Source organism: Lissotriton helveticus, chromosome 7, assembly GCF_964261635.1.
Source record: "Lissotriton helveticus chromosome 7, aLisHel1.1, whole genome shotgun sequence".
Taxonomy (NCBI): domain Eukaryota; kingdom Metazoa; phylum Chordata; class Amphibia; order Caudata; family Salamandridae; genus Lissotriton; species Lissotriton helveticus.
This window is the reverse complement of record NC_136068.1, coordinates 385677639-385690355: the sequence shown is the minus strand read 5'-3', so window position 1 is coordinate 385690355 and position 12717 is coordinate 385677639. Positions and strand designations below refer to the sequence as shown.

The window sequence follows — 12717 nt, the reverse complement described above, 5'->3', positions numbered from 1 at the left end:
TAATGAGTGGAAAAGACAAACGCACAACTTGGGTAGACCGGTCTGTAATAAGGTTAGTCTCCAAATGTGAGAAGCATGCAGAAATGTGAGGTATCAATGAACTAACAATTGTGAAAAAAAACGGTGATTACCACTGTAATTCTTCAAACATTAAGGGCCAGATGTAGGTATGCAAATACCGGACGGTACCGAATTTCGGCTGTTACCGACTGGTATTTGGATATTGAGATGTAGGGCTTCAAAAAACTACCGATTCGGTAAATTTCCCGATTCGGTAAATTACCGAATCGGTAATTTACCGAATCGGTAAATGAAATGTAGGAAGCACTGTTAACAGTACTTCAGGGCTTTAAGGATTCGTTATTTACCACCAACTATTAGTTGGTGGTAAATAACGAATTCCTATGTAAATGCAAATATGTGCATTTACACCTGTGCCATGTGACAGACATACATGCCCTTAGGGCATGTATGAGTGCCACATTGCACACAAGCACTAATCAGGGGTGCAACAGGGTGTCAAAGTGACACCCTGCCACCCTTGACAAGTTCCCAATTTTACTGAACCGGTATTTACCGATTCGGTAATTGACATTCATTCCTATGGGCCTCCAGGCCCATAGGAATGAATGGCGATTACCGAATCGGTAAATACCAATTCGGTAATTACTGAATCTTACCGATTCGGTAAAAAATACCGAATTATTACCTACATCTAATTTACCGATTCTAAAATACCGAATCGGTAAAATTCGGTATTATAGAATCGGTAAAAAGGATTTACCTACATCTGGCCCATAGTGCGATATAGCATGCCACCAAGGTTATCATATTGTGCGTGCAACCTAATGCTTGCTGGCCACTTAACCTAATGCAAGACCCACGATGCGATACTGTCACATAACGAGAATGCTGGGGATTAATATACCAAGTTTGGAAGAGAAAACCACTTGAAATGACTATGACTACATATAGCAACCGCTCGCTGTCAATGAATGAACAAAGGACGATGTCCAGGATCAAGGGCCGGGGACATTCAGAAACAGTGTAAACAACCAAAATGAAGAAATCAATAAGGAGCTTTATAAAAAGGCATATGATTTGCTGCTCCCGTCCGAAGTATTAGGGCAAAATGCTAACCATCAGTGCTGTAAAGGGCACGTAGGCTCTATAATATAGACAAAGGAAGGGAGGGAATTTGTGTCTATCAGGGGAATTGAGATAGCTGCCGACTTTGGAGCTGGGGTACCAGGTTCAATCTTGGCATCGTCCCAACATCCTGTGATTCTGGGCAAATCACTTAATCTCCCCATGCCTACCAAAAATGATTGTTTCCTTTTGCAATATAACTGGTGTTCATGTAAAGCGCTCCAATACCTTTGGGTCATGTTTGCGCTATTTAAAACTGCAAAAAAAGTGTAGACACAAAAATGTTGCACCTACCCAAATTATCAGGGCGAACTTCATGCCGTGCACTATGCACGATGTAGAACGTCGCTACATCGTACCATGTCCGAAGCTACTACTTCGGGTGTGTGCAAAAATCCTAGGCAGTCTTAGTGATAGACAACAAGTAATGATACCCAATTATAGCTAGGACCTGGAGTGCAAAGATAACATAATCATACGTAAAAATCCAACATATTTTTAATAGACATAATAAAATTTATATATAAACAATACAAAATGACATACAATACATTGTAACAATTAATTAAAAAGACATCACAATACATTTCTACAAGGTGCCTATAAACAAATGAAGAAGAAATACTCGACGCGCGTTTCGGCGAAAACGCCTTCTTCAGGAGACACAATTAACGATCTGCAAATAAATATAACAAACAATAAAAACATTATATTTCTTGACTTGTATCTATAGTTACTACTTATAAATCATCAAATAATATATCACCATACATAATTTATTACATACTCATATCACGAACTATAACAGTTTGCCGCCAACCTAACATAAGAGGGTCTAACATTTATACTTTGTGTCTAACTCGTGATACGATACACATGTTGCGGGCAGAAATTGTACAATACTCATGATTCAAAAGGCAAGGTCTATCCATAACTAGGAGGTGACTGGTCACCTAGTCAGGAGGACAATTTCTAATACATTGATATATGCATAAATTAGAAAAAACGTACAGAATATCATAAAAACAACCTTCGGTTTGGTAGTTTCACATGAAAAGATGGTCAAACAAGGACCTGGGAAAACATATGTATGAAGATAACAAAAGCATAAGGATGTGGCAATATTGAGGTCTAGTACAAAAAAGGCCTTTTAGTGAGTCCAATAAACACAATGATGCCATGTAGACGCAAAGAAGGCTAAGATGTTATCTATGTATTTTATACTGCCCATCTTGCTCTAGGTATTTGTAAATGTATGCCTTCATAGAGCCTACCGATGTCATATTCCTAATTCTATAAATAAAAGTTCTATATATAAGTGTACAGGTAATATAGCTCATGATGCGTTACCTGTAAAGCGAACTGAAGTGTTTCTTTTGATGAACTTCGATTTAGAGATCACAAGTGTTAAAAAATGGTCATTTCACTGTGTGTCATAAAAACTGTAAAACACAAGAGTTGAATTCTATATTAACTAGTTGATCAGGATAGAGAGTATATATCTAACCATACTAAACTGAGATTCAAAGTTGGTTAACCAATTACCTTAAAGTAAAAGATTGGCCATATATTCAGGGTCTTAATTCGTAGGATTTTGTCGGAACCGCTGAAATTGGTATAATTAATAAATCTAAAAGGGAAGAGAAATAAATGGGGAATAAGTCTTAACTGTTTATGCGAACAACCGGATGTTCAAACTAATTTTCGAATCGTTTTCACATCCCGAAGCTACTACTTCTCCATTGAAACAATCACAGGAGAGAGAAATAGAATCAATTAATGAGGCCAATATGGCGCTATACAAGACAATCACAAAAAATGATGCACCTACCCAAGTAAGCCAAAGGTACAGCATACAATTATTAATGTTGGTACTGCATTTTGTGCCCCAAGCAATTTCTGCGCCCTATGTGTGACAGGAGTGAACAAAGGTATTCCCTACAAGAAACATATCAGAGGGCTAGTGGCCATTCCTAATGAAGTGCCCAATGGACCACGTATTTAGTGGCTGACAATAAAGCTTAGCGTGGTGCACCATTCAGGAACTGGATGAGAGAGCATTCAACCGATGTGAAGGTAGCATGCACATAAAAAGGTATGGAAATCAAGGCACTAGAACGTGAAGGCCTCCAAGGCTAACCTAGTTATGTGGGGCCTATATTGGAGATAGGTGATAATAGGGCAAAGTGCATATTTCAAAGGGGAAAGCACATACAGAAAGTCTGGTATCAGCGTAAAACGCAAATAGGAATGAGGTAGAACCTAATGCATTTACCAATCTTGTGAAACAAAACATACAAGAATAAAGCAAATAATTGAGCATTGCAATAAGAAATATGTAAACAAAAGCACACAAAACATGCTGTAACACGCTGCCCGTGAAAGTAAACTGTATGCAACGTTAACAAAAAAAAGTAGCTCGAAGCACCAACGCGGTTGGGAATAAGTACTTAGGCCACGGGAAACTGATAAGAGAGGTGCGGAAGGGAGAACAGTCTACTTACAATAAAACCTTCAGAAAGAAAATTGGCAGGGACACGGACATCAGAAGTGAAGGTAGGATGTAAGTCCCCTTTTAAGATATATTAAATACAATAGATTTCACAAACACAGCACAAACCCTGTTCAGACGAAACATAAAAAGGAAATGTACATCAGAGCGAGGATATGGAGAGATGAGGTGCCCTGTTGGTGAGTGTTAGTGTGGGAATTCATGGAAAAGGAGGTCATGGGAGAAAGGGTGCCAAAAAAGACTGTTGTAATGCCCGCCACCAGTGCTCAAGACGGCCCTGGCTGGAAGTCTTAGCACCCCTGCTCCCTACCCCATACCCCCCCCCCCCTGCCCCCCCGAAGTTCGGGTCTAGTTGCACCTCTGGGTCAGAATATCTCTCTGGTTTTTGACAAGAACTTCTAGGTGCTGGCAATTTTCCAGTTACATCACAGTTTGCGGGAATCTTGTTCCTACTGTCCCCTCATAGCATCTCAATTGGTTGGGGGGTGTTTGAGGAAGCTGCACTGTAACTGCAGTTCCGGCCTTTAAAATGCCCAGTGAATTCAAATAACTGTGTATTAGAGTGCCTTGAGAGCTATGAAAGGGTGCCTTCAGCGTATTTGAGGCTATCTTTGCAACTGTACTTTGAGTTATGTGGTGTTTTTTGGATCATATGTAAGTACCATTACACGACTCTATCACAATGTAAAATTGTTGAACACTGCATTGTTTTTTGTGTTTACTTTAGCCATCTGTACCTGAAGATGTTGTACCCAAGGAGCCAGACATTATGCCAAATCATGAGGATCGGTTTATAATTCCTGAAGGAATCCGGCCCGTGCTGAAGGAGTTCAGAATTGAGGTACGTGGGACTGGAAGGAGGGCGAGGTCTTGTTGATGTAAGGAGGGCGCTAGCACAGGAAGGCGCATTGAAATTAAGCACTGGGAAGAGGAGAGCTTTTTCAAGGTGGAGTCTGAACACTTACTGGCTGCGAGAGAAGTCCTGGAGCATCGTCACATTTTTTTTATCTACCACAGCTATTCTAAAATGCTATAGTTAGGCTAGTGAGGATGCTGGTCCCCTGAAAATTGGTAGCTTTACTCTAGCTAATTGCCACTGCTTACGAACAGTGACACCGTTCTGTATAGTATTGAATGTCTCACCTATATTACAGTTTACAAACATTCATGTGTCGCAACTGGTTCCAGTAGAAACCATCTGTACATTTCCCACCAGTTCTCTTTGCCCTTCTTTCCCTCCATTGATTCTCAGTTATAATTCCCTCAGTGCTTGGTATAGGCGAGACTGGCTGTACGTGTACAGTGTAGGTCTGGGGCCTCTGCATAAACTTTACTGTTACTAAGCAGAGTAGATAGAGTATGTTGTCTAGCACCTGACAAGGTTTGCCTAGAAACTCAAGCCTAACTTTGGTGTCCTTTAAAATATGGCATTGTGTAAAGGGGGCAGAATGGAGACTGAACACGTACCCCAATACAGGTGCAGCTATCCATTCAGCAACAGATGGCATGCTTTTCCCTTCTGAAATACTGACTGTCGCACGTGCAAAGAACAGCACAATGGTTCATTTGTTGAGCTTCTTAAAACTCATCATACTTTGGCAATAGAGCCATCTTTAAAGTCGTTGTGCCTTTTTATTTCTCATGCCTATGACATACGCTGGGGGAAGTTGTGTGCCTTTGCTTCTGTAAAATTCACAAATGAGTTTGAAAACATTTGCAAACGTCATCATGAAACTTTTTTTTTAAACTCAATACTGGAGAAAAAACATAAAAAATACTTTTTAAATAACAAAGCAGCAAATCGACCGTTTCCGTGAGAATTTTCCAACAAATAATGTTTTTGGAGACTTGATTAGAGGAATTTTTTTAATTTCATGAACTACATCTTATGAACTATGCACAGTTCGAGCTGCAGAGTGCAGAATGAAAGTTCCTAGTGTAAATGCAGAGCTTGTGTATGCCCTTTATAAATTTTGACAGTGTTACTGCTAGTTTATGCTAAGAAAGGGGGGGTAATAACCGTGATAAAGCCTCCGCCCCTCTCCCCAAGGTGGGCTTCTTTGCATAGGCCTGGGCAGTGAACAATGCTCTGTTCGCTGAGTTTTCTGCCCTCCGCGGAGCTCGAGGAGTCAATGCAGGCCTTTCATAGAAATAGACCAGTACTGAAATTGAGAAACATTACTTAGGAATCCTTAAATTGTGGACATGCAAAAGGAAGAAAAAGACGGTTGACTATACAGTTCTGCACCTCGTGCCAGTTCTGAAATCAAATGTCCCTCGCAATCAGCCCTGGCATCAACCGTCTATTGTTGCCACTGTGCGCCAGATCCTCCAAATTATAGTTATTTGGGCGTGCGTCGGAAAAAGAAGTCCAAAAGATCACCAAATGTATTTTCATAGAAATTCTTTTATTTCATTTTCAGAATTGAAAGTTCTTTTACAATCCAACCAACGTGTTTCGTTCTCTTTCTGAGAACTTAATCAGGGCTTGAAAATCTCGAAAAACATCGTTGCGTACGCTGCGTACACTGAAATCCATACAGCGAATATGATTGTTCTTAAGAGAATTCAGTTGATTCCAAATACAATTTCCAAGTGTGGAAAATCTTGCACGTGGGTGCTCTGGAATAATATATCACCATCAATATAGTCGATGGTTCCTCGTGCTGTTCGTCTAAATTCGCGGGGACATTTTTTTTCCCCCCAAGAATTTAGACGAACAGCATGTGTAAGGCATACTATAGCCGATGGGTAAAAACTCCTTTTATTAGGCATGGACCTGAACAAGGACATACCCTTTACCTAGAGTGTCGATTCCACTTTAACTACGAGGGTTGCTACACTTTTCGAATTGGACTACATTGGACTGACATCCCATAAGAAGGCTTATTATCCTTGACTCGTTTTTTGAAATAACTGAATTTATATAAGTTCTACAATCACGAGGAACCATCGACTGTATTGATGGTGATATATTATTCCAGAGCACCCACGTACAAGATTTTCCACACTTGGAAATTGTATTTGGAATCGACCGAATTCTCTTAAGAACAATCATATTCGCTGTATGGATTTCAGTGTACGCAGCGTACGCAACGACGTTTTTCGAGATTTTCAAGCCCTGATGAAGTTCTCAGAAAGAGAACGAAACACGTTGGTTGGATTGTAAAAGAACTTTCAATTCTGAAAATGAAATAAAAGAATTTCTATGAAAATACATTTGGTAATCTTTTGGACTTCTTTTTCCGACGCATGCCCAAATAACTATAATCCTTAAATTGTGGGTCAAGTTGTGGCAGCAGAAAAGGGGGAGGGGGTCACAAGGAGCGAATCATGAAAAGCAGAGTCTGATGGTCAACTTACACTTTTTTTTTTTTACTCTGCAGCAATGACATTGACAATTAGGGCAAGCATGACAGTAAATGTGTTCTGGGTAACATAATTGGTCGCAAAGAGGCTGCAGTTTGTAAAATACCTTGCAGGCTAAGTTAAGTCATCTGCTGCAGAGATCTTTGTGCAGCCAGCAATTTTCAGGGGATAATAACGGCAAGACAACTCTGATGGCTAGTGCACTTGTTTTGTTTAGTGACAGTTTTGGCTTAAAGTGGCATAGAGGGTTAATGTGCTTGTTGCAAAGCACGTTGCATAAAATGCAGATAACAGATTTGTATTGTATGTAGATAAGTATGTGGGTACTGTTTTTAACACAGACACAAAGATAATGTTGTCAACTGCAGTTCTTAAGTTGCAATTTTCTAATAAAGCAAAGTGAGCTATAAAGTGGCACCAAGGAGCTTTTATTCTAACTGCAAGGCATGGGATTAGAACCTTCTTTTTTATCAATCGGTCATTATTCTAAGGTTGCTGAAAAGTGGTCCTTGGGGAAGTAATAAAATCGTATTAATACAGACAACCTCCACCACTGCATTATGTTAAAAATCCTGACTTTGTGTTTCTCCTGACCATGTACTCTTAGCATATAATGCCTATGCTAAGTACAATATGTGATTCCTACACCTTGTAATCCTCATTGTTTTAAGAAGCATTTTGTGTACATTGCTTTACACTCTTGAATGGATTATTGTCTCTGTATAATGTATGTGTGATGTAAAGCACTCTGATAACTTACATTGGGATGAGAAGTGCTATAAACGAATGAAATAAAAAAACAAAATAGCAAGTGCCATTTAAATGTTTATTAGTGTATTTATATAAACAGTCAGATATACCTGACATGTTTAAAGTGCATGCACATCTCTAACATATTGGGGTCAAACAAATTCAAAAACCTTCCTCCAAACCATAGTTCCTCTGAAGTACTTGTGAAGTGACAACAAACTATGGGGCATATGTACAAGGAAGTGGCGGAGCAAAGCGTTAGCCCCTTTGGCTTAAAGCTGCACGCTGCCACTTCTGAAACACAGGGCTGCACCGTATTTACAAAAATACGGTGTAGCATTTCGTTTCCCTCTGCACTGGCACTAATTTAGCTGCCTAATGCCAACACATGCAACCTTGTACCATAGTGCAAGGGTGCCTGCATTGAGGGCAATGATTGTTCATGTACAGGAAGGTTGTCCCTTCCTGCACATAAACAATCTGAAATGGCGTTATGAAACTTCTATGTGTGCTGCTTAATGCAGCACACATAGATATTGCAAAACATAATTTTTTTAAATGATTGTTTATGTGCAGAAAGGGACACCTTTCTTCACATGAACAATCAATGGTGTTTTGCACAACGCAGCACACCAGGAAACAGCAAAAAAAGTGGAGAAATTAAATATTTCTCCTCATTGCTCCAGGGTAAGTCCAGGTTTTCCCTGGTCTTAATTTCGGCACTGCTCCATATTTAACCCACTCTTGTAAATATAGGACAGCTTCAAAATCAATGGGTGTTGCGGGAAAATGCCCACCACAACACCCATTGCCCGGACCTTTCCCACAAAGTATAGCGTGAAAGGGTGCCTTAAGATTAAGTGGCTTAACACTGCCTTGTAAATAAGGCGAAGCCTCTATCACCACCACAACATCGAGAAAAGTGATGTTGTGGCTTCAATAGGGGCTTGTAAATATTCCTCTATGGGCCTTTGTTTCCATCCATTGCATTTGTATGTAGGTGTTAGGCTCCAGATAGCTGCGAGCTAAGATGATACTCGAACAAAAGTAGGGATGATGGCACTTTAAATTAGGCCTTTGTTTTGGGCCCCGCTTGAAGCGGAATTAACAAAGCCCCTTCAGGTTGCTGCTCAGAACTGAAAACAAATTATACAGGGACAAATTGAGCATATTTCAATGAGGCCAGCCTGGATCCTGCTTATTATTAGCTGTTAGACCTGGGATCTAGCTGGATCCATCTCATTTCCTGCACCAATGGGGCTCTTGCCTAATGAACCATAGGTATCACCCACCTAGGGTCAGAGCAAGAGAATGAGTAGAAAAAGTCCATCTGTTACTCTCAAAATATTCTAAGGAGGTCAGTGTTTAACAAAGAATGTTCTTCTGTTTAGGTTTTATTTTGGGGTCTTCGAGATCTGAAGCGAATAAACCTCTTTGAAGTGGATCAACCTCAAGTCATAATTGAATGTGCTGGGGAAAAAGTTGAGTCTGAAGTCATCACAAATTACAAAGAAAATCCCAACTTTACAGAGCTGGTCAAGTTTGTGAATGTGGTAAGTAGAGTTGGAATTTGGTGTGTCTGTTTTTTTCACAGTGGACTATCCCCCCTCATACTGTCCTTTAGATAGAATACGAATGACCTATGAAGAGACTAGGGGCTTTGTCAAAGGCTGAAAGTCAAGATGTGTTTTTACCCTGCTTACTTTGTACACTGACTATACTCCTAGATGAGGGACTTATCATGGTTGTTATGCAAGAAAGGAACTTACGTGACAGTTCTAGGCAGCACAATGCACTTTATACTCCCCGCAAACCAGGACAGTGTATACGTTGCTCATTTGCACACTGAAATAACCTTCACATTTTTTGTACATTGAACACTAACTTTAGAGAAAATATGTATTTGTCTTCTAATAAGAATTAAGCCTGTGTTTTCTAACCTCAGCTAGCCTCAGGTATTATGCCTTCATAAATAATGTGTACTGCTCAGACTAAGTCCGCATAATGAATTAATGCTTACTGTGATGATAATCATGTCTCGTTTTATTAAAAACCTGCTGTATTCTGTCTATTTTATGCTAGAATTGTTATTGTTTTAATTAACTAAACAATAAAACTACTATACTTTACCTATTCAAGAATGTTTCCAATGCTGCTCGGACAAATTCCACTCCACATATTATCTGACCAGGCTCCGACTATTCATCAAATCTCTCCCATTTGTAACACATCCCTAATGTAGATAAAAACAGCTCAGACAACTCAAAACACTAAATCAAACTTATTTCCAAATCATATATGCCTCAGTCCAAATAGACTCTAACAATGTAGAGTTATGCCTAGAAATCCTTTATTACAACTTAGCTAGGAGTCTAGTCATGGTCGTCACCTTAAGAAGAAATACTCTCCTCAACCTGTCTTCTGTGTTTGACATAGTCAACCATGTCACTCTCTTAGAAAGGCGTGAGCACCGGATTGGAGTCACAGGAAATGTACTAAACTGGTTCTCCTCCTATCGGAATAACCGTTCACAAATATTCAAACTGGAAGACTCCAGATCCAAACCATCATTGATCAGGCTAGGAGTCTCCCAACCCTCTCTCCCACAATCTTCAACCACTACATGTAAACTCTTACGAGGATCCTCCATCGATCCAGTCTTGCATACCACATGCAAGCAAATGACAACCATCTGTACTTAAAAATAACCTCTTCAGTCACCTGTTCACAACACTCTCTGAAAAATACTAAATTAGTTTAACCAACACCACCTCCAACTTAACTCAATGAAGACTGAATTACTCCTCTTCTCCCCCCACACAGTTCCTCACTCATAACAGAATGACTCAGAAACTTGGATGCCCCAATTGCCCTCCCATGATCTTCTAATCCAAAAAACCCTTGTGAATAACTTTAGAATAAAACCTGTATATGCAAGAACATATGAGGTCATCGGTGCACAGGACTTTTTATTAACTCCGTCTGCTCAAGAAGATTAAACCATTCATCTTGTCCCCAGATCTCAAGAGTGAGGTGCAAGCCCTGGTAGTAACTTGACCAGACTATGCGATCATTACCTTAAAGAGAATACCGAAAACACATCTAGCCCCTTTAGGGCAATCCTCAGTACAGCAGCGACTCTAAAAACTGGAGCATGACACTTTGATTACATAACATGTTCTATCATATCTGTTCAATCGCGTCCCATCAAAGGTAGAATCACTCTCAACATAGCCTGCTTAACTCGGCAAGCACTATACCTAGGTACCCCGAAATACTTAGTGACCATTGTCACCATTTCTGGCAACAAATCCTTGAGACTAGAAACACTAAGATTCAAGAGAAAAAGGACATACTCTTGCACCGTCTTCACTTCAGCCCCAGAATATGGAACTCCCTTCCACCTGAGATACACATGGACCCATCAGTGGTTAGGTTCCAGAAGGAGGTCAAAGCAATTCTGATGAATAGATTCCTATCAGGCTGAACCTCCCCATTAGCAGTGGTGGCTGGCATGGATTGGGGTGGCACGGCGAGGGGGTGTGAAGAAAACAATATACACTTACCTCTTCACCGTGTCTTTCCTCCGTCGTCTCTTCACATCTCTTCCTGATGAATCTGCTGTAAAGGAAACAGGAAGCACACAGGCACCCCAAAGCCAATGACGATGCTGCTGTCAGCAGCGTCATGATCGGTCTAAGCACCGTGGTTCGGCGCTCAGGCAGGGAATGGGAGCCAGTGCATGTTCTCCACCCAGGCTGGGCAATACAGCCTGGTGGAGAAAATGCTAAGTGTGCATGACTGTTTGGTCGGCCCAAGATGGCTGGCTAAACCGTCATGCACACTTACAGAGTGCCCACAACTCCTCCCCCTCCTCTGTGAGCAGAGCAGCCTGCCACTCGAAACTGCCTCAGCAAGGAAAAATAAAATGATAATAACATTGTGTAATTATCATTTTATTTTTCCCTTTTTACACTGCTGAAAAGTTTTGGGGTGATTCGGCAAGCGGTGGCCGAGAAAAAAGGGGGTCCCAAAATGTGTTTTCTCCATGGTAATTTCCATGGTGTAAATCCATTTAGTAGTTCCTAAGAAATTTTTAAAAAAGAGGTTGAAAAATGCATTTCCCATAGCAAATTTAGGCATGGCTACAGCTCGAACTGCTGAACGGAATTACACCAAATTTGGCATAAAGGTAGCCCTTTTTTCAGAAGGAACTCTTTTTCTTAAATGTTGTAAATCTGTTCAGTAGTTGCTGAGAAAATCAAAAAATAAAAGTTTCGATATTTAGAGGTGCCGAGGATCCGAGCACCCTCCCGATCATGAGCTGCATTCTAATTGGCTGTCAACACTTCAAACGAGGAAGTGTTGGCAGCTATCTTGTGCCTCAATAGAACCGAGGCACAAGAAAACAGAAAAACAAAGGCGCAAAACAAGAAAAGGGGGCAGGGTAGAAACACCTTGACCGCCTAGGCCTGCTCAGGGAGTCCCACAAGGGTCCCCAGGGCCCAAAAAAGCATTTTTTTTTTAAATCGGCCGAATTTGCGCTGGGTGCAAGACTCCGGCCTAGAATCTTTTTTAAAAACGAAGCGCGGGCTCCCATGCTTTGTTTAATTGAATCCCCTGGGTGGGCCAAGTCCAGGAGGCAGTAAAAAAATGTGTGGGGGCCCCAATCCCCCCCACACTGCCCCGGGGACCGCCACCCCCCTGGGGCTTTGCAACAATATTTGCTGGGGGCACATGGCCCCCGCAGCCCCGGGGACCACCACCCCCAGGGGTTTGTTTTTAAATCTGTGGAGGGGCCTTGGAAGCCCCCACAAGCCCCGGGAACCACCACCCCCGGGGCTTTTATTTGTTAATTAGCCAGGGCACACGGCCCCCGCTGCCCGGGGGACCGCCACCTCCTGGGGCTTTTAAAAAAAAAAAAAAAAACACCTGTG

At 41.1% G+C, this 12717-nt stretch overlaps 1 protein-coding gene across 1 annotated transcript in view; it reads left to right on the top strand.

The window, feature by feature from the left end:
• The window catches only part of LOC144768501 (fer-1-like protein 4), a 936890-nt gene that overhangs the window by 597214 nt on the left and 326959 nt on the right, over window positions 1-12717 (top strand). The window contains exons 27-28 of the mRNA XM_078652210.1: window positions 4389-4502; window positions 9172-9333. Of these exons, the coding sequence (XP_078508336.1) occupies window positions 4389-4502; window positions 9172-9333 (276 nt within the window). The remainder of the gene's footprint in view (window positions 1-4388; window positions 4503-9171; window positions 9334-12717) is intronic.